The following is a 26,888-nucleotide window of genomic DNA, read 5'->3' as shown; positions in this document are numbered from 1 at the left end:
GCCTCTAAGGAGGTAATGGTTAAATAAGGTCATAAGGGTGGGGCCCTGATCCAATAGGATTAGCGTCCTTATGGGAAGAGACATTGGAGAGCTGTCTCTCTAGGCATTCACGAAGAGGCCATGTGAGGGCACAGGGAGAAGGCAGCATCTACAAGCCAGGAAGCAGGACCTCACCAGAAACCAAATCGGTGGACATCTTGACCTTGGACTTCCTAGCCTAGAGAACCATGAGAAAAGCATCTATTGTTTACGGCACCCAGCCTGTGGTATTTTGTTATGGCAGACCCAGCTAAACAAGGTGCTTCCACAACTTTGGGCCCCTCCCCACCACGGACATTGTCCCAGTTCCCAGAGCGGCTGAGAGCAGGGCACCTCCTGTCTCTGACTCAGGTTACAGGGGAGGCAGCAGGACCCCCAACCTCAAGGACAGCCCTGCAAGTTGCCAGCGCTCTCCTGCCTTGCCAGCTGGACCAAAGGGCTCATTCTTCCCAAGGCTGTGCCTGACCTAGAGTGAGTCAGCACCAAACCCAGCACAAATGCAGATCCTGTGTGCCCAACCTGGGCCACTGGCAGCCCACGCCCGGCCTCCATCTAGGACCCAACTTAAAGGAGAAACTTTCCTCCTCTTCCCTTAGGGCCATGTCTGGGTGACCCCCTTTGTCAGAGTAGACAGACCCAGAGCCAAGGGCACAAACCTCCCTAGCTGTCCCTCCACCTTTCTTCCCCAGAACCAGCACCAGCTGCATCCACATCAAAGAAACAACATGAGGGGCTGATTCATTTTTCTCAAAACATATTTACTACTCCTCTCAGTACATCTTGGAGCACCTCTGCCAGAATCTCTCTGGAACGTGTAGAACCCCACCTGTATCCCATACCCTTCCCTAGGCCCTAGTGACGAGGCCCCTCACAGCTTGCGCAATGGCGTCCTTGTCAATGCCAAACATCTTCAGCAGCTCAGCTGGCTTCCCACTTCTTGGTACCTTGCCAACAGCCAGGCGGGTGACAGTGACACCAGGTTCGCCCACTACTGCAGAGGACACTGCCTCACCTATGCCACCTGGGCAAAGAAAAGGAGGTGAGTCAGGTGATGTGGCCTCAGGGTGAGCAGTGGGTGGATCCCCAGAGCGCCTGGCTGGCCCCAGCCCCTTTGCCCGTCTCTAGTTTACTCCCTTACCCAAGGATGGCAGAGACGGCATATATACCCTCCTCCTCAGGCCTGTAGCCAGAGCAGACGTCACCAATCAATCACCATACTTATTTTTTTTCATAAGCTCAAATGTGGCCTCTGAATCATTTTTAACACCATCCTCTGGGCAGCTGTCATCAATGGACTAACATGTGCACTTGACCCCAGAATCTAGGCCCATCTCTTCTCCTGGGGAGAGGGGAAGATGGTGTGCGCTTATGGACAGCTACTTTGTGAAAGACAAATTCTGTGTTGCTTTCCCAGTTTGATTCTGCATAATCGCCTTAACTTTCAACTACTTCCAGGACACAAGCCACCTTTTCCACTCTTAGCAGTGAGACTGGAATCCCCACTGGCTTCCTGAGTGGCAGGGGCTCCCAGGAGCCATTCTAGCCGCTGAGAGTTCGCTGGGTCCCAGGCCAAGCCTGAAGCCTATTAAGAGGCCCTGGTGCTCCGAGGGACAGCTTTCGGTTCCCGGGCTGCAGCTGCCCTCCTGGGGCTGGGAGAAAGGAGGAAGGCCAGCCCTCCAACTGTGGCCCTGTGCCCCCCAGCCCTCCCGAGCCATGTGCCCCTGGTTCTCTGGCCTAGACCATTACCTTCGTAGTAGTGGTCCTCCACCGTGAGGATCCTGCCCTTGGTGGCACGGGCGCTGTCGAGAATGAGTTTCCTGTCCAGGGGCTTGATGGTGAAGGGGTCCAACACTCGAATGTTGATCTTCTCTGTGAGGGGAGAAGACAGAGGGGCGGGGCTGAGTGCTGGGGTCTGTCCTTTGATGGGCCCCCTGGGTGGGGGCCCTGGGAGGGGGGTCCTAAGAGCTGTCACACAGCTAAAGCTCAGCCTGTGGCCTGTCCCTGTCCTGAGGAGGACCACTTGTCCCCTCATTCCTATCAAGCTCCTGCTTGCCAACCCCCTGGTGGCTGGCTCCCTTCCTTGTCTTATCTGTGATGCCCATGTCCTCTGGCATTCTGCACCCACCTCCTCCTAGGAGCCTTCCCTGGCCTGATTTAGGAGCGTCTGGTCTCAGGGAAGAGAGGCAAGTGCCCTCTCTCGTCCCTCACACCCTGGGCCAGGGCGTCTCTGCCTTTGGACTTTCTCACCGAGTGGCATATGTGGAGCCTACAAAACTTTCCTCAACCTTCCAGATGCCTTTGAAGATGAAGAGGAAGCCAGAGCGACAGCTCCAGGGGTCTGATCTGAGATACAGCAAGGGCTTATGGGATGATTGGGAAGGGAGCTGGGGCACAGACATGAGGGGTCAGGTCAGGTGAGGACCAGCAGGATGCTCAGAAGACGAGTCTCTGCCGTGCCTGCCTCACACCCTCCCCTGGATGTCCATCCCGGATGATCTTGCTCCTGCCCCGGCTCCTTCCTCCAGTTCCTCAGAGTCTGTACATGCTGTTCCTTCTGCCTGGGCCTCTGCTCATCACTTCCTACTCACATCTGAGGTCATTTTCCCAAGGACGTCCACGTCCGCCCTCTCCTTCGTGCTCAGTGAGATGCTACTGTGATTCTGTTATAGGGAAGGCTAATGCCTCACTCCCCTCCAGTACCAGCAGCTAACATCTGTGAGCCCGCAATGATAATAAGGATAATTCCAGGTCACATTTATTAAATGCTCAGGACAGCCTCACGGGGCAGGTGACAGTATCTCTGTTTTATGGATGGGGGAACTGAGGCACGGCGATGTTGAATAACTTAACTAGTGCCCAGCTGAGTGGTGATTCAAGCCCCACTGGCAGGCTCCAGGGCCTCTGATCTGATCACCAGGTCGAGGCCCCTCAACTCTGGGGCCACGGGGCAGGGACTGGCCACTGCAGCCCTGGACATAGCATCATGCTGGCACCCGGTAAGCTTCATCGTCATTTAATTAGAAGAAATGCTTTCTCATCCTGAAGACCTAATAGACAGTCGGCACCCAATCTACAACTTTTTGGGTCCCTCCTTCCTCACCTTTCTTTAGCAGATCGGCAGCAGCCAAGGCCTCGTGTAGGGTCACTCCGGCTCCAATCACAGTGACCTGGTCATCCTTGCTCTTCAGGATCACCTGAGGGTGACACGGGGGCAATGAGGCTCAGGGACTGGTGGCTTGGGGTGGGCTCCAACTTCAGGCTCGCTCTGTAGGGTCACATGGGGCCTGAACTACACTGACCTTGGCTTGTCCAACTTGGAAATCCTCATTGTTGTTATAGATGATGGCGTTTTCTGGGCGGCTGGTCCGGATGAAGCAGATGCCCTGGGACAAAACAGCGTAACTGAGGGTTACGATGTAGCACATCCAACCTCAAAGAGTGGAGTCTTTCCAGAAAGGTCGTCACTTCCCACTTGCAAACCTCCTCCATCTCATCGTCCCCTTGGAGGTGTCTGTCAGGCACCTCATGCTGACTGCTCCCTCAGCAGGGAAAAGGAGCCCCTCATCCTGTGCAGTGTGCACCTCTGCAAACACTTGTCCTGAGGGGGAGTGGCCCAACGGCCTTGCCAGCACCAAGCCCCAGACGGAAGATGACTTTCCTATCAGGGAGCCTGGCCTCCGAAGTGGGACTGCCCCAGGAGGTAGAGAACATGAGCTGCAGGGCCCTCTGGTCTATGGCAGGGCGGCTCTTGTCAGGACCACGGTGCTCAGCTCATTCTTTCTGTCTTGGAGAACCCAGCTCAGGGAGGGCAGATAGGCATCCACTGCCAGATTGGCAGGGACTGCCAGGATTCTCAGTGGGGAAAGAGTGTGGTGATCCATTAGCAATGTCTGCCACGCAGCAGGAAGCATGATGTGTGTGGTTTTTTCCTGGTCTAACTTCTACAAGCTACAAATGCCAGGGGCAAGGGCAGGAGACACCACTCTGAGGTACTGAATGACCAGCTCTGTGCCTGCATGGTGGCCTCCCCTCCTGTCCCTCTAGGGAAGAGAAAGCTAGCTGCCAACAGACGAAAGAACAGCCATGCGACTAACCTTCGTATTGGCTGCTAATTCCACTGCCTTCTCCGTAGACACCCCATCACTTGGGTAAAAGACGGTTGACGTGGGGATTGACCGAAACATGGCCAGATCTTCTAGGGCCATCTGGGAGGGCCCATCTTCTCCTGGAGCGTGGGAAAAGATACGCTGAAGTCAGACCCTATTTGTGGAATGGAATCCTGGCCCCACCCTCTCACCTCCTGGTCCAAAGTCCAGGGAAGTTACAGGTGGAAGCATCCTGGCCCTGGTTCAACTCACCAATGGACACGCCGGAGTGGGAGCCGCAGAGGTTGATGTTGCTCTCGGAGATAGCTGCCATGCGAATCTGGTCGAAGGCCCGCGTGAAGAATGCCGCAAAAGTGCTGCAGAAGGGTACCGTCCTGTTGCGCGTGGCACAGCCCACAGCGATGCTCACCTAGTGGGCAGTCAGGCAGTGTCAGCCCCAAAGAGGGAGAGGCTGGCCAGGGAGCCCAGGACCCTTCCTGAGGCTGGCCACCTCTCGGGGAGGAGGAGAGGGGTTCTGTCATCCTAGTAACTTAATTCTCCTCCTCCCATACAACAGATTTCTGTGCACCCATGGACCCCGCGGTCTGTTTCCAAACACCGAACTCCTGTGACTTGAAATAACCATTTCAAAAGTTCTCTTAAAATTAATTTTCCTGGGGGACATTTTTTGCTAGCAACAAGAAAAGCCTTTCCCACAGCAGGCTAGTAAGCTTGGGCAAAGATGGTCCGCCCTTCCCAGGCATCTGGAAGTCTTCCCTCCCATCTCCCTCACCAGCCCCAAGACCTCTGCAGATACCAGTCCTCCCAACCCCCTGTATGCCTGCGGAGGGTCCAGGCCCCAAGTCCCTGGCCCAGAAGCACTGAGTGCATGCAGTAGTTCCAAACTTGCCACGTGCTCCACAGCTCTGAAACCCGCCTGCTGACATGAGCCCTCCTGCCCCAGACCCCTGCCAGTTTAGTGTGGACCCTCCAGCTGCCAAGGCTAGAAGCCATAGGGAGACTTCAGGCTCAGATGGAGGAAGAACTCTGGCAAGAAGGAATGGATATTGGGAGAAACAGGACTAAACCTTGTCCTTATTTCACAACCTCAGTTCCTGACACGGGGCTGCTTACCCCTGTGTGCAGGTCAGAGGCCTGCAGAGTCCTCTTATCTCTGCATCCCTCAGGGTGGCGGGGCCAGAGCCTTGTACGTAAAAGGGGCTCAGCAGACCCATTGGCTGCTAGACCCATCATGTCCCAGCCTCCTGGCTGTGCCTCCCTTCCACCTGGAAGGCCCTTTAGCCCCAGAGAGAGCCCATTCACCACCACGCCTGGCCGACATGCAGCATCTCCTGTGTGCACCTGCAGCCCTACTCAGCTCCCCATTTGCACGCTCATCCAGTACATGTGCACCTGGGCATCACACACACACACCCCTCCCTCACTACTGCAGTCACTTGAGGTCAAGGGATAAATGCTGGGTCCTAGCTGTTCCTGTGGCATCCCTGGCCTGACCCACAGCAGGCACCCAGGCAGTGCCAATGTAGCTGCCCAAAGGAGCAGGAGGACCTCAGTCCTGCCCCTGGCCCCCTCAGACCCCAGCGCGAGGCTGTGGCTGGCCCTGCACCCACCTGCCTAGCCTGGCACCCACCATATTCTGCTCAGCAATGTAGCACTCGATGAAGCGGTCCGGGTGCTCCTTTTTGAAGATTTCTGAGAAGGTGGAATTCTTGGTGTCCCCATCCAGGGCGATGATGCGGTCACTGGCATGGCCCAGCTTGGCCAGGGCCTGCCCATAGGCTTTGCGGGTGGCTATCTGTGGGGAGGAGAGCAGGAAAGCTCTGAGCACTGTGGTGGGCATGTGGCCTGGAGCTCTGCTCAGCCTCTGGGAGGCCATAGCTTTTAGGGAGGGGAAAAAGATAAAAATAGGGGCAGAAAAAGGAAGCCCAGCAACACTGGGTCCTGTGGAAGCTTAACTTCTGTAAGGTTGCCCGTGAGAACTACAATGAACGTCTTGGGAGTGCCACAGCCCAGCTGTGAGGTGTCTGGGCTGCAAAAGATGTCCTAACACCCTCAATTTCCCCATCCCTGTGACAGAGGTCTGCGAACTCACCCCACTTGGCATGGGAATACACCGAGGGCCCGGGAGTGGGAAAGCCTGACATGGGTTCACACGAGGGAGGGCCCTGGAGCAGGACGGGCCTGTCTAGCCTTTGCCAGGTGAGACATGGGGAAGTCCTGAGCTCAAGCCAAGGCCCTGAAGGACCAGGGATGGGGTGGGACTCAGGAGCCATGGGCTTTGACCACAGTGCTGCCAATAGCTTGCTGTGTGACTGTGGGGAAGTCCCTTGTCCTCTCTGAGCCTCTGCAGGTAAATAATTCTGGAGCTGGCTGTCCCCATGAAGGAAATGGCAGGAGCAACACCTCAAGGCTCCTTCTCACCCCCGAACTAATCCCTTTTCTCCCTCTCCCTACTCTGCAGAGGTACATCTTGGCCCCAGCCTCAGGGAGCCCGAGAACCATGGCCACTCCACCCAAGTCGGACCAGGAAAGCGAGGCCCAACTCTGTACCTTGTCCCCAACTTTGTAGCTGGGCGGGGTGGGCATGCGGATATTGGTGATATTCACTGAGGGGGCATCCTCCTGCGGGGGAGTCGCCAGGATCTTCTTTTTGCTCTGGATCTGGCTGTAGATTTCCTGGATGACCTCATCAGCCATGTTTTTGGGGAGGGGCTTCCCGTGCCAAGACTCCTTATCTTCTACCCCTGCAGGTACAATGGAGGAGGGCAGAGGGCCAGGTCAGATGCAGGCTCCCCGAGGGCCAGGAAGCTGCTTCGGGGCCTGGCTCTCTACCCATTGAGGGAAGGCTAGGAGGCCTCCCTGGAGGGGACAGGAAAGGAACGATGTTGTCACATTCCAGCAGAGCCCTGCACTGGGCACTAGAGTTGAGAAAGGAGGGTGGTTGTGGTGACCAGGATTCCACATGCCCAGCACCCACTGAATAGCTAACCAGTCCCCAGGAGCTCAGAGCCAAGTGGGGAGAGGAGCGTGTGTGGGCAGATCGTCCCATCCTGTCCTCCTCTGTGTCACATCTGCGCCTGCGGAGAGGGGTCTGCGGTGGAAATCACACTCAGTTTCTTGAATGGGTTGGGAGGGGAAGCCATTAGAGGGGAAGCTGAGCACAGAGCAGGCTGAGTACTGCCAAGGTCACCTGAGGCACCAGCAGGCTCCGTAGGTACCTGGTCACGTGCGTCGTCTGTCGTGTGTGTCCCACCCCACCCCCTGCCCCACTTTGCTGTGTGGGCACCAGCGAGCTTAACAGTCCTACCTCAGATCTCACCGCAGCCTGGGTAGAGCCAAGGACTGACTGTCCCAGGCAGTACCCAGCAGCTCTGCAGACCCCTAGGAACCCCCAAAACCAGAAGAGATTTCCAGATCCCGCCTGGTAGAACACCTGAGGGGTCAGCGCCAGGCAGCAGCGAAAGTCCTCATCTACCTCCAGGCTGTGCAGGTCAGAGAGCTGCGACCCCGGGCTGGGCAGGGGGGCAGCCAGGGCATGTGCATGGTAAGGCAGAACTGGCACTGGGCCCGCAGTTAGACCCCCTAGTGCCCCCGACTCTGTGTGTCCCCGGACAAGTTCTGACCACTTCTAGCCCCATTTTACCATCTTTAAAATGGACAAGAGCCATCTCCACCAGAGGGGTCTGGAGCCTCACCTGGGTGCTGGGGAGCAGCTTATGCCTGTATCCCTCTAAGGTCTAGTGCAGGAACCATCTTCCAGACCCTTCCAGGTTCTCCACCCACACAGGCTTCTGGAAGCACTTTTCCATTGCTTGAGGAGTACCTCACTCACCCCATAGGAGAGAACCTAGGTCTTTCCAGGTTCTCCTGGCTCTGCATGGGGCCTTTAGCTCAGGGCAGACAGCTGGAGTTATCAAGGATGCTGTGCAAATGCCAGCCAGGGCATCGGTGTGGGGGACTGACTCACACCAGCATCCTTTCTCCTTACCCACAGGCCCTTCCAAAGGCCCTCCTCTCCTGCCTGTACATGCCCTTTGGCTGAGGCCAGCCCAACCTAGGTTCAAATCCTGGCTCAGCCATGCTGACCACTGAGTCACCTCAGGGAGCACAACATCTCCTGTTCCCCCTTCTGTGGCCCCAGTGCACTCAGGAAGGCAGCAAAGGGCTGGTACTTCCCCAGACACAGGGCCTCAGAGATATGCCCCTCCGTCAGCCATAGGACCCAGTCCCAGGGGAGGGGTGGGGATGGGGAGGCAGGCTCGTGCATACGGACCTGGGATCCCTCGGCCCTTGAAGGTCTTGGCAATGATGGCTGTTGGCTGGTGCTTGGCCTGGCCAAAGGCCTTGCACAGCTCCTCCACGCTGTGTCCATCCACGATGACGGCATGCCAGCTGGGGACAGAGAAGAGGACAGTGAGGGGCAAGGGCCATGCCCGAAGACCCCAAGGAGGGTCCTGGGAAAGGTCCGCCCTTTCTCCACTGCACAGCTGCAATCTGGAAAGAGCTGGAGGAGCTGCGGAGCCTAAAACATTTCTGTTTCCAATTTGGGTTTCATTTTCTCTTTTCTCTTTCCGCATTATTTTACTCCTCTTGTTTGCCTTTGAGCAGGTTTTCCTCCACTTTCCTAAGTAATGCAAAGCTTAGTTCATTTATTGTCTCTTTCATTCCTGATCTGCTCATTTCCTACTGAAAGCTGCTTTGGGGACAAGGCACTGGGTTTGGAATCTGTCTGCTATTAGATTCTTGATTCTGTCTGCTATTAGATTCTTGACGAATTTTCTGGCCCAATTTTTATTTAGGGGACACTTCTGATCACCCCATAGATGCTGGATGTGGTGCTGGAAACTTGTAAAAAATGAGCCGTATTGGCAAACATCTAGACCGTGGAGCTGGGGCAGGGCAACCTTGCTCTTTAAGGCAATCCTTTTGAGGACCCTCTGTCATATTAATAGGAATAAAAATAGCAGCTAATATGTATTAAATGCCCACTCTGTACAGGCACTGGGCCGAGCACGACACACACGAACCCATTTATGCCTCGCCACAACCCCATGGTGGACGCTGCTGTTGCTGCCCCCATTTTACAGACAAGCAAACTGAGACACTGAAGGTGGAGCATCCCGCCCAAGGTCACAAAGCAAGTTAATGACGGACGCAGGATGTAAGGAATCTGGCTTCAGAACCACAGGTTATGGACGCAGACCCAGGGACGCTGTTATGCTCCAAGTCCTCAGCCTGATGTGGCCTTGGGCAAGCCCTTGAGACACTCTGTGATGTCTCCCTCTCTGTCCAACAGAGAGGGTATCTCCTCCCTTCACTTTCTCCCTCCATAAGTCAGTCACCAGAGATAACCCCGTGTCTGCTGTGTACTCGGGTACTGCGACTCCTCCCCGACCTTCCCTGGCTGGCGACTCTACAAGGGGCGGCCCTGGAGGCCCCAGCCCAGAGTCCGCCACAGTCTCCTCGGCCAGGGCTGAGCCTGGGGGCCTGGTCCCTCAGAGCCCCCACTGCAGAGCAGTGGGTATTGGGGGCAGGGGAGGGACATCAGGCTGAGGGCCCCTCTGGATGACACTCACCCAGACAGACCTCCCTGCTTGGTAACATGTGACTCTGAATTCACAACCACTTCACTGGGAGAGGGGTCTGTTCCTCCTCCCCAGGCTGGCTGGGGCCAGTACGGGAGGTGACCACCGGACTGACATTCAAACTCTATCTGTCCCTTAGCCTCCGTGAGTAAGCCTGGTTCACACTGGGCACCCCCTCCCTCTTCACCCAAGAACAAAGTGAAGATCCGTCAGATAATGTTACACAGAAGCTCTGAGAACCCTGGTGCCACACAACCACGCAAATATAGGAACTCGCTGAGAACTGGGCCTCAGCCCACAAATCCACGATGGTGGCCTGGGCTGCCACTTTAAGTCCAAGTGCTAAGAGTCTGAAATTGTGAGCCAAATGCTGAAGAAGGGAGACCTTCTTTAGATGGGGCTTAGCCTCTAGCTTCAGCCCCTGAACCTGCAAAGCTTCTAGCACAGCCAGCTGTCAAGCTGTGAGGGTGCTCAGGCCACGGCCTCGTACTTACCCGAAGGCCTCGCAGCGCTTCTGGTAGACGTCCATCTGGTGCTGCAGGGGGGCAGGGTCGCTCTGGCCCAGGCGGTTGATATCAAGAATGGCGACAAGGTTGTCCAGCTTGTAGATGCTGGCGAAGGCCATGGCCTCCCACACGGAGCCCTCTGAGAGCTCCCCGTCTCCCAGCAAGCAATAGACACGGTAGCTGTGGGTAAGGGGAGTAGGTTGGAGGCTGACCCCACTCACCTGGGCCCACTGTGCTTGGGAAAGGAGCAGCCACACAAGACGTGCAAGAGGTGTGCAGCAGTGTTGGCAGGTCCCATTGCCCACCCCAAGTCCACGCCCAGGGGTCTGTTCAATTGGACCCAGAAAATCGGGGATTGTTGGGGCACAAGTAAAATGAAGAGTGAGGTGAACTACTCTCACTGGGCAGGAGGGGCTCGAACTGCCTGCTGCAGGGCTGGACTCACTTCTCTCCACCCTCCCAGGAACCAGGAGTGTTGGGGGAGCCCCGGGGACTGACTTAGAGGAGCCGGCTGGGCAGGGCAAGGTGTGCTGCCAGGCAGCATCCTAGAGCAAGGCCTCAGATGAACAGTGAGCACTGACGAGGGGACTTGAGGACTGGGCCCATGGTGGGGACAGGTGACTCAGAGGATGGGCCCTCCCCAAGGCTCCAAGGTTGGTTCTTGCCCAAGCCTGGAGCTGGGCCTTGTCCTGCCCTCAACACAGGCACCCGTGATCATTTCAAAGGCAGCACAATGGTAAAAAGAGCACTGAACTGGGATAAGCTACCCAGTGAACAGAACCTTCCCGGGCCCCTGGGAGGCTGGAGCCAAGGGGGTGAGCCGAGAGGCAGGGAGACCAGTTGAGGGGCTCTGACTCCCACCCCAGAGATGTGGGGGATGGGAGCGGCTGGGGAGCAGCGGCCACAGGCATAGACACAATAACTCCATCACTGGTGCATGGCACCCCGTGGCTCCGGCAGGGCTGGTGCTGGGTAACCCTCTCCGTGAGGTTAAGTGCAGCTGTTATTCCCAAAACACAGACAAGGAAACAGGCTAAAAGGTCAAGGGACTTGTCTGAAGGTCACACAGTTGGGGAATAGCTGAACGGGGATTCAAACCCAGGTCTGACAGCCCAGCCCAGACCGTCCACTCCTTGCTGTCTAGGAATGTACACGCAGTGGGAAGAGCGGCAGGACTCGGAGACGCCCCTTTCCCCTGCCCAGTGTCCAGCTGTGTGGCCCTGGTGCCTGGACGGGGTCAGAGAGGACACAGCTGCTCTGCGGCTGCTGCAGGAAACGGCCCTGGAGTTGGCTGCAGCTGAGCAGCTTGGGCTTCCAGGCCTCCTTGTTGCAGGGCCAAGACAGGAGGGAGCTGGAGAAGAGGCGGGGACAGCTATGGTGCTGTCAGCATGATTCAGCACCTCTGAAGGCCAGCAGGTCAGGGAGGGCTTCTGCATCCTCTCCCTGCCCATTGCCTTCCCTTCTGTGGCCTCAGCAGGCAAGCCACTTGTCCCTGGCCAGGAGCAGAAGGTTCCAGGGCCACACTCAGAGGTCCTGTCCTCAAGCTTGTCTCCTCTCTCCCCTGCAGGCTGCAAGCATATGCAGAGGCTGCAAGCGTATGCAATCGCTGCAGGGTTCGGGTCTGGCACAGCAGCTCCCCAAAGTGAGCAGCTGAGCAAAAGAGGCCTGTAGGGAACTGACTTCCCCAGAAAGGGATTCCAGAGAAGCAGACGGGCTGCCTTCCCAGCCCCACGTCCACTTCCATGGAAGTCAGACTGGGGCCAAGAGTGGCATCCAAGCACAGCTTCAGGCTTCCAGGCCTGGGGCAGGGCAGCCCTCTTGGGCTAACAGGCTCAGGTCAGGTGGATGTCCTGCGGTCCCGAAGAGACACTGGGGAGGCTCGTGAACAGGAAAGCAGGCCCTGCAGAAGCTGGGGCTGTCTCTGAGATTTTGTGCTGCCTGAAGCTGTCAGATTTGGGGTTGGGGGCTGCAAATACCCACAACCATGAACTACCATGAAGAGAAGGCACCCTAAACAGAGGGTTGACATTTGTTGTAGAGGTTTTAGAAACTGCCTCAAATGTCCAACCACAGAGAACCGCCTAAACGGGTCATAGCAGATCCATAAAACAGAAGGTTGTGCAATCATTAACATGAGCTCTCGACAGTTAAGCTCATGAGAAAATGTTCACGGTGCTGAGATGTTTCTAAAAAGCAGAATATAAAATTGTGTAATGCTAGGATTACAAATCTGTAAGGTTTTTTTCACAATATCATGGAGGAAACATGATATATTGCTAGTAAGATTTAAATCGGGGGGGGGGGTGGTTAAGAATAAGGAAAACATTCCTTTCTTTTTAACACTTTACCGTATTTTTCAGATGAGTAGGTATTTTATAATCTCCCCAAAAAATTACTTAAAAGAGAAATGAAAGAGTGCCAATTTGATGTACGCTCCCTGGTTAATGGCTGGGAGAGCTGAGACTGGAGGCCAGATCTGCTCTATCAGGACGCCACCTCCAGCCTGGCACGGCCTGTTAATTCCCTTCATGCCCCCGCCACCCCTCAAGGTATAGTTCGAGGGCCTGAGCCTTAGCCAACCCTGGCTGCTGGGAACCCAGCTAAACCCCTTCTCCCTACACCAGCTTGTTCCATTATATTAGGGTCAGGAAATGACCCTTCACAGGGAATTACTTCAAGCAACTGTAGGGAATAATTAACTCACATCTCTGGTTCTGTGCCAAATAAAATACTCTTAAACATACATCCCATTCTTTGTGACTTTCTTCATTTCATGGTGAATCACTTCTGGGTGTAGCCGAGCATGGCCCCAAAGCCCAGCCAGGAACTGAAGGCAGACACTGTGCTCCCAGGTGACACTGGCCTGACAGGGCCCGGAAGGCTCCACAGCCCCAGCCCACCTCCTGGAGAGCCAGCTCAGGAGCCCCCTGCCCTCAGATCGGCCTGCACATAGTGGGTGCTCACTGCGGAGTAGCGTCTAGTCAGGCTTCTTGCAGCCACCAGTCCTCAAAGGGCCGCAGTCACCACCACAGCCTCCTGACCCACCTGGCTGTGGCCCTTCTCCTGCCAGTGGGGTGGACTGTGGGGCAGTGGGGAAGCCACCGGCTGCATGGCTGCGCCCTTCCTGCCACCTGCAGGTCAGGCTCCATCAGGCCCTCCTCTAGGAAGCTTCCTACCCACAGCCTTCCTGACCCTCCTGTGCTTCCCTCAGGCCCCTCAGAGCAGCCTTGGGGACTCTGAATATGGAGACTCTGGACGTACGCTGTGAGTGCAAATCCTGCCCCACCTAAATGGGTCATAAGCAAGCATCTTACCTCAGTATCCCCAATCTGTAAGAGGGGAAGCTGTACTCATGTACCACTCAGCCCACAGGGGGCTTATCAAGATGAGCATGGAGCACAGCTCCCCCAAGAATAAAGGACTGAAGAAACCCTCTGACAAACTGCTCCCCTTAACAGCCTGCAGCCCACACTCCTCCTTTCCCCAATAAAGAGACCTGTTGGCAGGCGCAGTCTGGCCACAGCAGACAGCCCTGTGGCTGAAACCTGCCTCAAAGGTGTCCTCCTCCAGACCGCCTGGCGCTGGAGCTGCAAACCAACCCTGCGCAGGTCAATCTCTCCAATGTCTGTTTTTCCCCTGGCTGACAGGTGGGGCTCAGGGATGCCCAGAACCCTCCCGAACACACAATCTTCTCCTTTCAAAAGAGAAAGGCAAGTGGCTTGGGCCTGGGCTTGTGGCACTTGGTCAGACACTGGGGATGAGGGCTTCTGAGAGTTCTGGGGTCCACACATGCCTTGAGGGTAACACAGGAACTTATGAGCTAAAGCACTCTGGCCAAAGTGCATGTGGTTGGGAGCACAGGCCCTGGATGCAAACCCGGCCCTGCCAGTCACTAACAAGGGACTCTGGGCAGGTCCCTGCACTCCTTTGAGGCTATTTCCTCCTCTGAAAAGGGGGCTGGTCATGACCTGCCTCAGGCCACACCTGCACGGTTACTTGGCTCCCACTCAGCCCAAGTCGGCAAGAGGAGGTGCCCGGGGGCAGTGGGGCGTGGGAGCGTTACCTGGCTTTGTCGAAGTACTTGCCCGTGTAGGCCATCCCGCAGGCAGCTCCAAGGCCCTGGCCCAGGGAGCCAGTGGCCACGTCAGTGAAAGCTTGTTTCTGCCATAACAGGGTCATAGTTACTCTCAGGGCAGAGGAGGAAGCAGTGTCTTTCCCCAGCTTGCCTCCCAGGATCCTGGCCTCCTGGCCTCAGGGGCTACAGCAGCCACAGCCCCACCAGACCCAGCCATGTAAGCTGGGTCTGCAGGAGGCCCAGCCCCGGGGTGGCCTACCCCCAGTGTGACTTCTCATTCTCATATAGCAGCACTTGTGGGTGTGGTTCAAATCCCAGCTCTGCTCCCAGGGACCTGTGTGACCTCAAGCCACGGACTGCACCTTTGTGGGCCTCAGTCCCCTCACGTGTAAATGGAGCCCACATCATCCACCTCCCAGAGAGGTGGGGAAAATTCATGACAAAACTGACAGAACATTTGGCCTGAGTGGGCGCCCGGATGGGGAAGTGACAGGTTCATGGTAACCCAGGAACTCCAAACATCTGCAGGGATTAGAACCTGAGGAGCACACCGGGCCCCTGTCCTGGGGCGTCACCAGCATCCTGCTGTGACCCCCTTACTGACTCCCAGGTGACCCTCTTCTCCTGGGCTGTGTGTGTATGGCCAGGGAGGCCAGGAAGGGAAGGGGAGCTGGGGTTCTGGTCCTTGGGGAGAGGCCTTCCCTGCAGTCCACCCTCAGTGCCCTGGGTGGGGTCTTCAAAGGGCCCCACCCTTCAGCACCAGCTTGGGGCGAACAGCGTGACCCCCCCAAACACCCATTTCTTTCCTTCCTCACCTCATTACACTCCTTGGCTTCTCAACACCTTCGGCTCCTCGGTGGGTGCCCTGCCCCCTGCCACTTGCCCCCAGGGAAAACAGAAGCAGAGACAGAGGCCTGTGCGGCTCCTGGCGGACGCACTTACCGGAACAGGGTGCCCATCCAAGTCAGAGGTGATCTTCCTCAGGTTCAGCAGCTCCACCTCGGGCAAGAAGCCTGCTTCAGCCCAGACAGCGTACAGGATAGGGGCTGCATGGCCCTGCCAGGGGACGGGGGGTGAAGGGGGTGAGATGGAAGCTGATGCTTAGGGGTTGTTCCCCTACACACTGAAACCGGGGCCCAGCCGCGCCTGCCGGGCAGGGTATCCATTTCAGGGTGGAAGCAAGTGAAGGCCACTTCCCTCCTTTCATCCCTCTCCAGCCCGGAGTTCCCACAGCCAAGGCCGGGCAGGCCCTGGGACAGGTGCAGGGGGAGCACAGCTGTGAGGCTGGCGGAGGCCAAAACCCCAGCAGGCAGCCGGCTGCCCTAATCCCCAGTCTCTGGCATGTGAGTGGACTTGGACAGACTTCTAAGCTCTGATGCCTGCCCCGGGAGACCAGAGGCCATGGGGCCAGGCCTGGGCACAGGTGGATCTCAGGGGTTGTGGCATGGTTTGTGGCCGTGATTCTCATGTGGAAGTGGGGGGACAGGGTGCCCCATCCCAAACCCTGCCGTAGAGCACCACCACTCCTGAGGGGGCAAGCCATGGCCTTGGGGGTGCTGGGACAGCATTGCAAGATGCGTGCGGAAAGCCACAAAGCTGCATCCCAGACCTGTATGTTGAGTCCTGTCTGTCAAGACCAAACACGGGAGCAACATCCAGCAGGTCATTCCACTGTCTCCTATTAATTAAGTTGTTTATTCCTTACTCTGTGCTAGGTCAACACAGAGCAAGACACCAAGGGAGAGGCTGTGATGGGCCCGGCCAAGCCGAGCAAGTGGAGAAGGAGCCTGGGAAGGGTGGGCCAGGGCTGGGTTTCCACCAGGGGAGGTCTCCTTGGAGATCACTCGCTGCCAGCACCTTCTCATCATTTCAGGGCCTACATGACACCCAACCCCAGGCAAAGGGCAGTCAGCGGTGGGCAGCTGGGCTCCTACCTTGGAGAGCACAAAGCGGTCGTTGTGAGGGTTCCGGGGGTCCTGGGGCTTGTAGCGCATGGTGTGGAAAAAGAGGACAGCCATGATCTCTGCAGCACTGCAGCATGATGTGGGGTGGCTGTGGTCCAGGAGAGAGGCGACACATGCATCACAGCCCTGGACCCCTGACCTACGGGGCTCACCCCAAGCCCGCATACAGGGACCTGGGACCTGTGTCCCAAAGAGTCACAGGCCTGGCTTATCACAGAGGCACGTGTTCTTGCTCCCTGAGAGGGTTGCATGGGGTCTCAAGGAGGCCGTTGCTGGCAGCTTGGGGTCTGGGCCAGCTAGTGGGTGCCATGGACTGTCACACCCTCCCAGGTACCAACAGTCCAGAAGAGTGATGGCAAGTGAAAAATTCTGGGGCTGGACTAGCATAAGAAAGGAGAAGTCCAGGAGACCACGCACACAGCAGACCCAGCACAAGGTGGCACCATGGCTGGGCGGTGGCTGGTGCCAGGTGGAGCCCAGTCCTCACCTTGAGGCTCCTAGCAGGAGTTACAAGGATTCAGCAGCTGAGAGCGGTGGCCCCTCTACCACTGACCAAAGAGCTATGTCCAAGTGGGACTGCCCAGGACTCTGCCCACTTGGGAGGGGCAACCCTGTGCTCCCAGGCCCCCAGGGGTGCCGGTCTTGAGTCCAGGGGCAGGGAGTAAGGGACTGAGCCTCGTGGAATTACCATGAACCTCCCAGCAGCCTTAACATGTGGGGCTGGGAGTCTGAAAAACTAGACTTCAGGCTGTGCAACAGCATCACTGGACTAGTCAGCAGCTTTGTGAATGGGCCTCGAGGGCTGGTGCTGCCACCTAGACCCAGGCTTTGTGCAGACTTTAAAAAGGCAAAACACACAATCTCATCTTCTACAAAGGCTACAATCACGTAAAAATAAAAATCCCTTCTGCCTGTGACAAGGGCTGAGGTGGAGCAAGAGCCTGCCCTTCCAGCCTGGAGCAGTGGGGTCAGAGGGTCCCCCTTTTTTTAAGCCTCTTATTCTAATAATTGCACAGTTATCTGAACGGCTGCTGGGCAGAGGAATTCTCAGGAGAAAGTGCAAGGATTCCATCTTCCAGATCAGACTTGTTCAGGTTCAGGTCCCTCCACCACTGACCAAAGAGCTATGTCCCAGTGGGACTGCCCAGGACTCTGCCCACTTGGGAGGGGCAACCCTGTGCTCCCAGGCCCCCAGGGGTGCCGGTCTTGAGTCCAGGGGCAGGGAGTAAGGGACTGAGCCTCGTGGAATTACCATGAACCTCCCAGCAGCCTTAACATGTGGGGCTGGGAGTCTGAAAAACTAGACTTCAGGCTGTGCGAGGACCCACTTGATGAACCCAGCCGGTGCCCACAGGAACGGGGCAGAGGCTGGGGTTCCTGCCGGGACACGCCGTGGTCCCAGCTAAGCCTGAAGCCCTCTGCTCCACGGTTCTGTTAAGACGCCCGCCTCAGGTCTCGTGCCTCCCGGCCTCCCGCTCCACGCAGCCTAGCACAGCCCTCTCACGCTGCTCTTTGAGCGAGGTCCTTCGCCCTGAACATGCCCAATGCCAAACCCAAGGGCACATGCAACACCTGGAGTTCACAGGAGCCTCCCTCCTCCCCTGCAGTCGGCCCCCCACCAGGTTAGGGGTGAGTCACTCCCAGCACAGACACATTAGTAGGGACATCCAGAACTGTCCATGCTGGTTTAGTAGTCACATTCCCAGCACACAATCATCTTATACTTAACCATTTCTACGAACTCCTGGTCACGGATGGGGAAAAGACACTAGACCTGAAAGAGGGAGGTGAGGAAATGTAAACGAGAAACCTTTCTCTGCCTGGGAGGGACACAGCTCCCTTGTTCCTAGTGCCAAACTTCAGTGGGAGGACATCCCAGTCAACACCAGTCAGCCTGACCTCCTGCCCTTCCCATCTCAAGGGCAGCCCGGTCCCTGAGGAATCCCGTATCAAAAGCCTCGACTGTTATGAGAAGAGTAGGGGAAGGATGTGGGTGGACAGTGGGCCAAACTGCTCTGAGGAGAAGGCAGGCAGGCAGGTGCAGGGCTCCGCCTGCCCTGTCCACCTCGTGACCCAAGCGTGACATTCCTACCTGGCCGCCTGGAAGGGGCTTCAGGGATAAATGGTAGGTGCAACCACTTTCTGCACACGGTGGAAGCATCCCCAAAGCCAGGCAAAGTGGACATGGAGGGAGGGAGAAGGTCAGCACAGACAGACGCCAGAAGTCAAAAATTAGTTGATTTTAACTCTTCCCTGATAGGCCCAGGACGGGGGAGTGAGCAATATTTTATTCTCTCCAAAGTCTGCATCCGGCCACACTGCTGGCATTGTGTTCACACCACCAAGTAAAAGCATACAGAATAAGGGGTCTTTAGGGGCCCAGTGTCCAGCCTATTCCACCCCAGAGCTTTCAGGGAACTCCCTGGGCAAAGTGTCTGGGGTGGGGATAGGAGCTGTGGGACTTGAGCAAGTGCTCTACCCTGAGGCTCAGCTCCTTCACTTGTAAGTGAGGATGATGGGGGGGATGGGGGTGTCCAGGAATCCCAGGAAGATGATGAGTTTGAAGTGCCCAGGTCACCATCAGCTACCACCATCTGCTGCAGGACAGATGCTAAACTTCTCAGTGCCTCCAACTCCTCATCTGTGGGCTGGGACCCTGACGGGGTAGGCAGGAGGGAAGGACTGAGATAGGACACTGTAAGCTGTAAAGCGCTGAGCACACAGGAGGCAGTTGCTTTTTAGCTCAACCTACTGGAAGCCCTTCAGGGCCAAAAGCTATTGAGTCTGTGGCCTCAGGGCTGAGCTTGTCCTGAAACCCTGGCCTCCCCTGGGGGACATCTGCTGGTGGAGGCCCCACCCCATGGTGGTGTGTATGACACACCCATGGACACACACAAACTGGCTAGGGCCAGGTCGGGGTGGGGTCGGATGGGGGGCTGCAGGGTACTTTACCTGATTCTTGGTGATGCATGGGGGTTACAAGTTCATTAAAAAACCCTGCTTTGGCCTGAAGAGCCCACTTATAGTCCCAAGGAGTTCAGTCTACGAAGGTGATGCTGGGAGCTTAATAAATTAAGTTTCTCAAAGACGTCCCCCATCTCGGGGAGGACACACATTCTTCCAGAGGCTCCCTTACCAGGAGGGTCTCTCTCGTCCCTTTAGCATTCGTTCCACCTGCTCAGTTTCCCTGCAGGAAAAGTGCAGAGAAGATCCTTCACCCCCGTGGCTGGTTCCTCTCCATTATCAAGAGGTAAGAGCTGTCAATTCCACTCAAAAAACAGTGCCTCTCCCGCCGGACATACACTGGGCCTGAATCACCAGGAGTTACACGGTTTCTCGATAAATGAACAAACCAGGGAGGCCAAGCACCCATAACAGCCTCACTGAGGCAATCCTCAATGCTTAAAAATACAAAGAAAAGAAATCTGTTATGGAGAAGAAATAAGGACCCAAAGACCAAAGCAAGAAACACAGGAGTTGAAAACCAACAGGAAAGATCCAACTGAAAAAGTTAGAAAAATGGAGGGAGCTCGAAGACAGTAGAAAGAAGATAATCAGACCAGAAATGTATGAAATAGGAAGCAGATACACAATTTAAGAAAATCAAAGCCAAGGTTAGTTCTTAAACATAAAAAAAAACCAAAGGAAAGACTAAAAATTCAGCAAACTTCTGACAAGGCAGGATCCAGAAAAAGAGAAGAGCAATATTAGAAATGAAAGGAGGGACGTACAAACGGACGATAAAATTCTCTGAACAACCTGATGCAAATAAACTTGAAAACAGGAAAACTCTAGGAAAAAATAATTTACCAAAAGTGAGTCAAGAAGAAATAGAAAACCTGAAGAATCTTTTAACTATATTAAAAAGAAACCAAATCAGGAGCTGCAGATGCACATTGCCTAAGACCGAGCAACTCCACCCAAGGCACATACTACAGCAGAACAGACACGTGAGCTTCACGCACGCTCTGGAAACACACCCGGGAGTGACCACATTGCGTGCAAGGGCCAGACCTGGAGACGGCCCAAGTGTCCGTCAATAGAATAGAGGAGTAATCACAAGAAGTTCACAGAATGCAACACTACGAGCAGGGAGAATGAGTGGACTACACAGATCCAATGGCAACATTATTTCACAAATACAATGGGTGAACAAAGCACACTGCAGGAGGACCTGTTGAGGAGGGAAGACCACTCTGTTTAAGAACATACACAAATGTTATAAAACTATATGAAAACAATGGAATGATAATGCAAAACTCAGGGTGTAATTCTTTTGGGGGGGGGAGGGAAATGAGGATGGGAGGGACACCCAGGATGCTGGATGTCCTAGTTCTTGAGCCTGGTGGTAGGTACACACAGGTTCATTATTTATAACATATGGACACTATTTATATATATATTTTTAGGCATTTATCTTTTAAAAAAATACTCAGGCGAGAATCCCAGGATGCCAGGGCAGAAGTGAACCTCAGAAGCAGTCCCTGTTCTTCGTGTTCCCCAAACTGCCCGGGCTGGCTCCTGCCTGCAAAGACTGCCTGCAGAGCTCTGCCCCATGGTGCCTCTTCCGAGAAGCCCTCCCTAACCACACCATGTAAGTACCTCTCCTTCCTCTCCCTCATGCTTGCCACCACCTGTGGCAGTTTATTGCCTGTCTATCCTACTGCAACACAAGCTCCATGATGGCAGAGAATCTGAGCTTTCTCACTGGTGTATCCTCGGGCCTGAACAGCACCTGGTTCAAACAAAGGACACAAATGAATAAACGACGTATCCTGGCTCCGAGACCCTAGGGATGTGACCTCTCTGAGCCTCAGTTTCCTCACTGTAAAAATGAGATGGTAACAGAATGTGCCTGAATGAGGTAGTGTATGTGTACAGAACTTGGCACAGTGCACAGAAAAATGGCAATTGCTCAGTAAATATTAGCTCTTAGCATATCAGAGATTAAGTCTAACCTCTTCCTCATTTTGAGGACTAGACTACTAAGGTCCACAGCAAGGAAGTAACTTGCCAAGGTGACACAGTCTGCTATCAGAAGACCCAGGACAAAAGCAAAATCCTAAGAGAAACTGATGACCAGATAAACAAAATGTGGTATATCCACACAATGGAATATTCAGCAATTAAAAAAAAGTACTAATTCATGCTAAAGCATGGATGACCTTCCAAACGTTATATAAGTGAAAGAAGCCAGAACCCAAAGACCTCATTCTGTATAATTCCATTTGTATAAAATGTTCAGAAGAGTGAAATTTATAGAGCGGTTGCCTGAGAGCTGGGAGCGGAGGTGGGCACGGGGAGGGACGGCAAATGAACACGAGGGGTCTTCTAAGCGGTGATGAAGTGTCCTAACATTGGATGTGGTCAATCCAGTAAAACTTATTGCAAATCACCGTTAATTTACTAAAAGCCACTGAACTGTACACCTAAAATGCTATGATTTGTAAATTATACCTCAAGAGAGCTGTTAAAGATTTGTTTTTAAAAGGAAGAAAAAGGTGCCGAGAATCCTGTAGAGGAAGTTCTCAAGTGTGCACACGCCCCTGCCTGGTTGTGCAGCTCTCAGAGGTGACATCCAGACCACGAGTGCAACTGACTTCTGAGCAAGAAGCCCAAACAGTGCGGCTCAGTCAGCCAGACCCAGCTGCTGATGGGATCCCCCAGCTCCCACAAGCCCACCCCACTCTGAGTGGACTCCCCCTTGCCATTCAGGGCACGAGCACAGAGTCTGCCTGAGGACCCGGCTCTGGGCAGGTCCCTGCCCTCAGAGACTGCTCCGGGCACCCAGGGCAGAGAGCTGTGTCTGTGGCAATAAAGGAGTTCCTGATTTTGCAGGACCAGGTTCTAGTGACAACAGGGTTGCCGAAAGAAGTGAAGTCCAGGGGTCAGAGCTCCCAGAAGCCAGGAGAACGTCTCAGCCAGACCCTAACCAGGGGGCTGCACCCAGTTCTCAGCTTCAAGAAACACTGACCACCAGCCCTGCTGAGTTCAGAGGTCACTCAGGCAAAGAACTGAGTCACTCCAGGACAGCCAGGTGTCTTCACCCCGAGTTGGGAAATGCTGCTGCTGGGGCAATCTCAACGGGCTGCACTCTTGCCTCAGTCAGGGCCAGGCTGGGGCGGAGGCCACCCGAATGGTGAAGCAGGCCCGGGCAGCAGTTTTCTGCCCAGACAGGCTGGGTACACATGGGGCCAAAGACCCAAAGGGCCCTGGGCCAGGAAGGGGCCCTCTGAGCATTCAGCCAAGGCATCCCCAAATACCAGAGCTGGGTAGAGGGATGCAGTTCCAGCCACTTCAAAGTCCCATGGACACCAGGATGTGAAACCCACAACAGCAGGGGGCAGGACCCCAGAGACGGCTCACTCTGCTCCTCCACGCCCTCTCCTGGAGTCAAGCCCTGGTCAGTGAGAACTATGAAATCTTTACCACCAGCCTCAGCAGCCAGGCCACTTCTGACAAGGCCATTGGGTTTCATTTGTTTAAAGCCTGGAAGAGCTGGACTCTTGCCATAGTTCCCTCAGCATGTGGAGGGAGATGACCCCAGAGCAGCTCTGGCCAGTGTGGGTGCCGCTTCCACAAAGAGCCCTCTGTGAGGGCTATCCCTCCATGCCAGGCCAGCCCCCCTGCCAGAGGCCAGTGTCCTCACTCCCCGTGGTCAGTGATGCCACAGGACTTCACCAATTCCTGAACTCTCCGGTCTGGGTCCCCACTGACAGATGTCTGAGGCCAGCCTCTGTGGGTGACCATGAAAAGACTTGACCAAGGTGCTGTTTCACATCCAGGACTGTAAGCTCTCCCAGAAACGGGAGCCTGACAGGATGGTCACTTTGGCTGTGACTGCCAGGCAAACTGGGTCAGGGCCTCAGGGAATGGTGGGCCTGAAAACAAACATCCAGGGGCCAGAACACTGCCCTGAGTTGGTCAAGTCTTCCTTTAATATTTTATGTGCACACCCATCCCTCTTGGCACACACCTTTCAAAATCTTTCTTGTGACAGGGATTGCTTAGCAACATTACTTCCTTCCGAAAAGTAAGTTTTTCTACGTCCTTCTTTCCTGCATCTTTTACACACACTCACAAACACACAGGAATCACTGTATTTTACACTCTCTTTTTTCCTTTTTGCAAATGGACACTTTCTGAGTTCAGTGGGTTCCTCCCTAAGGCATTACATTGTAAACCTGGGTGTAACTCTTGTGGCCACACACAGTATCTTTCTCCATAGAACCTAATGAAGGTTTCTCCATAGAAACCTAATGAAGACCCAGGAGACCCACTCAACACCCCCTCCCTTTGGGAGGCCCCCCACAGTTGTACACGTTATCTCATTTCTCTCAGAGTGCCTTTCAAACTGACTGACATCTGCCATCACTGCACCTGACCTTCCGCTTTCCAATTTCTCTTCGTTCTCCAGCCCAGTGCTGCCCGTCTGTCCAAGAAGTCTTCCTGGTAACACAAGCCCCTCACCGGGCAGCACGGGACAGCCACCAATGACCAGAGTGGGCAAGTAACTTAACACACTGGCCTCAGTTTCCTCACCTATAAAATGTTCATATAATAGCATCTGTCTCACAGGGTTATTCTCAGGATGCATGAGACAATATTAGCAATAAGGGATGCTCTGCTTCCCACCAGGGATACCCAAGTGGCTGCTCACTGACCCTGTAACAGTCTGCAGGTCTTATCTGGCCATGTAAGATGCTCAAATGTCTAACAGTATTTAGTTGGGTAACTTGCTGTGTCTCTCCAATCAGCCCCCTAGGAGCCTAGCTAGACAGCTCCTAGCACAGAGCAGGGCTCAACAAGGCCCTGCAGGGCCAGTGACCCCAGGAAACGGTCAAGGGAAGTAAACCCAGTAGCACCCAGCAAATCATACAAGGTGTGTAGACCTAGTGTGTGCCCCACACAATGGGTAAGACTGCTATAAACCCAACAGAGACAATGTGTCCAAGCGTGCATGCGGATGGTGTGGCGGGAAATGGCCTGCCAGGAGAGGTCTAATCCCTTCTGAGAACCGGGTATCTTTTTTTTTCTTTTGCCTTCTTCTTCTCCCTCAGAAAGCCCCCCAGCACATAGTTATACATTCTAGTTGTAGGTCCTTCTGTATAGGTCTTTCTGGCTGTGTCGCGGGCCAGCCCCAGAACTGAATGTCTTAAAGGTACAAACGGTCAGGGGCCCGCCCCATGGCCAAGTGGTTAAGTTCACCCGCTCTGCTTCGGTGGCCCAGGGTTTCGCCGGTTTGGATCCTGGGTGTGGACGTGGCACTGCTCCTTAGGTTGTGCTGAGGCCGTGTCCCACACAGCACAACCAGAAGGACCTACAACTAGAATATACAACTATGTACTGGGGGGCTTCGGGGAGAAAAAGGAAAAATAAAATCTAAAAAAAAAAAAAAGTACACAGGGTGAGTGCATACCCACCTGAAGGTCAAAAGAGATTTACTTATTAATAACATATCCTGTATGAAATTGGCCAACAGCTAGAATCTTGTCATTCTTCTAAGAAATCGCCCCCCAACCAGCCCTCAAAATCGTTTCATGAACCCATCACACTGCTGTCTCCACAGCCTCATGCCAGGGCCCAAGGGAGCAGCTGGAATCTCTGAAGCCACCCTGAGAGTGGGAGCTGCTCTCACTGCCATTTAACGGAGGGAGAAACAGCCTCTGAAGTAACTCACTGGCCCATTCTCTCGGCTACCTCACTGAAGGCCTCCAGCTGCCCGCAGCCGCTGTTATTACCCCTGTCCCTGCTACTGGCACCTTCAGAGGAGGCTCCTTGGGATCAGCAACAGCCTTTCTCCACCTTCCCAGCCCGAGGGCCCGGGGGCGGTAGGATGTTGGGGGAGGGGCGTCTCGCCTCAGCCACCGGGAACGTGCACCTAGCGGTGGGCCCTGCCCCAGGGCTGCATTCCCTACGCTAGAGCCTTGGGCTCACTTAGCATTCCAAGTCTCCCCTCCCTCACCCTCCAGAGCCCGCCTCCAGCCCCAGGTCAGATCTTAGACCTCCCCTTTACGGCGGGAGCCAGAGTGCTGCATCCACGTGGCCACCTTCCTCCCCACTCCCCTCACTTGGCGTCTCAGCAGTCTCCTGCTCCAAACACGTCCCCCAACCCAAGGGTGGCAGGAGTGTGAGGGGGCGAACGGGAGGGTAGTGTGAGCTGGGGAGAAGGCCGGGCCCCAGTCTCCCTACAAAGTGAGGGGTTAAAACAGGCGCTCTCGTGTCGGGCAGCTTGGGTTCAAATTCCAGCTCTTGGCGCTTTGGGGACCTTGGGCAACTGACTTAAACTCGGAGCCTCCGTTTCCCCATCCGCAAGGTGGAACGTTACCAGCGGCGGCCACACACGCTGTAGATGGGGTCACGAGGGCCGCGCGTGCAGAGCGCACGGCCCAGGGCCTGGTGCTCAGTGACAGAGCGATAATGGTGGCCTTCCCGGCATGGCCGGCCACGGGGCTCTGCGATGCACGAGCCGCGGCCCCCGCATCACAGGGCAGCGGGGAGCCGGCGTCCGGCGCGGGGCAGGGGCCGGCGCGCCCCGGGAGCCGAGGCCCGCGGGCGGAAGCCGGGCCGAGAGCGCGCGGCGCAGCGGAAGGTGCCTCCCGGCCCGCCGGCCCTGCGAGGCGCGCGTCTCCGCCGTCTCAGCGTCCCCGGCCGCCTCCCTCGTGGTGCCACCGTGCAGCGCGACACGGAGCCGGCGTGCCCGCGGCCACCGCAAACGGCTCCCCGACCCCGCCTGAGCCCTGCCCGGGCCCGCGCCCGCACTCACCCCGAGCCGGCCGCCGTGGTGGCCTGGATGGAGCTGATGCGCAGGCGGTTGGCCGTGTCCTTCAGGGCCTGCAGCTTCTGCTGGTCAGGCTTATGGTAGCCCTCCATGGCGCGGCCCGGCGAGCACAGGGGGAGGACGCGGACAGGACCTGGACGCGGAGACGCGGAGGCGGCGCGGCTGCCGGGGCAGCGACTGGCAGCGGCCGAGGGCGGGCGCCGCGCGAGGGCGCGTTAAGATTCCCGGGACCCGCCCGGGGGCGGGGCGTGCCGTCACCCCAGGCCGCCGGCCCCGCCCGCCCGCCCCGCCCTCCGGCGCCGGTCCGCGCCCCGCGGCCACCTCCCGAGCCCCAAGTTGTCCACCTCCCTACCGCCACCCACAGCCCCCCGACACTTGCGTGTCAGGCCGCACTGGCCTCCGGTATCAACCACACACGCAAATAGTAATAACAACCCCAGGCTCTAGGCTTGCCTCACAGTTTGCCTGTTGACTCGCATCTTATTGCGGACCGTTCTGGCTCCTTCCTGCACGGAGCCCTGGATGGAATTCAGAGGGGAGGCTTCACTGTTAATTCCGTTTTACAGCTGAAGGAATTGAGCCTAGCAAGGTCAAGCAAGGTCACGGGGCTCTGCCATAGCAGACCGGCTCCATCCCCGAGCACTAGTCCCGATAGAGGGAGCTCAGGGCTTCAGGGGCCTGTAAGGGGAATTGGGAGTATGAAAATAAGAATAGTAGTAGTAATGATAATAGCAGATAATGTTAACTGAGAAATTACTGGAGACAGGCCCTTCACAAGTTATTAGGGCCTAATAATACTGCTGACTCAGGGAGATTATTGGGTTTGATTCCA

General features: G+C 55.7%; 1 protein-coding gene across 2 annotated transcripts; it reads right to left on the bottom strand.

Moving 5' to 3' along the window:
* Nucleotides 1-776: 776 nt before the first annotated feature.
* On the bottom strand, nt 777-26,335 carry TKT (transketolase). 2 transcript variants are annotated; one of them, XM_023620281.2, is made up of 14 exons: nt 26,042-26,335; nt 16,246-16,363; nt 15,254-15,367; nt 14,300-14,397; nt 10,225-10,416; nt 8,419-8,537; nt 6,696-6,889; nt 5,776-5,940; nt 4,398-4,554; nt 4,134-4,264; nt 3,339-3,422; nt 3,140-3,233; nt 1,786-1,908; nt 777-1,060 (listed from the first exon to the last, which is right to left on the bottom strand). In XM_023620281.2, exons 1-14 carry the CDS (start codon nt 26,146-26,148, stop codon nt 885-887), a joined length of 1,872 nt encoding a protein of 623 aa, XP_023476049.1. In that variant the 5' UTR covers nt 26,149-26,335; the 3' UTR covers nt 777-884. The 2 variants fall into 2 exon arrangements, with proteins under 2 accessions (XP_023476049.1, XP_070094915.1); XM_070238814.1 differs by lacking the exon at nt 26,042-26,335 and adding an exon at nt 18,005-18,049.
* Nucleotides 26,336-26,888: the final 553 nt, after the last annotated feature.

This window comes from Equus caballus, chromosome 16 (assembly GCF_041296265.1).
Source record: "Equus caballus isolate H_3958 breed thoroughbred chromosome 16, TB-T2T, whole genome shotgun sequence".
NCBI lineage: Eukaryota > Metazoa > Chordata > Mammalia > Perissodactyla > Equidae > Equus > Equus caballus.
The sequence above is the reverse complement of the archived record's forward strand: the minus strand, read 5'-3'. Positions and strand labels throughout refer to the sequence as shown.

Bases quoted from the DNA above. Each gene is read 5' to 3' on its own strand.
- TKT (XM_023620281.2), bottom strand. From the start codon at position 26,148: ATGGAGGGCTACCATAAGCCTGACCAGCAGAAGCTGCAGGCCCTGAAG. The intron at 1,909-3,139 runs GTGAGGAAGGAG...CTCCCCTCACAG, and splicing joins TGCCGATCTGCTAAAGAAAG to AGAAGATCAACATTCGAGTG. The intron at 1,061-1,785 runs GTAATGGTCTAG...TTCTTTGCCCAG, and splicing joins GGAGGACCACTACTACGAAG to GTGGCATAGGTGAGGCAGTG.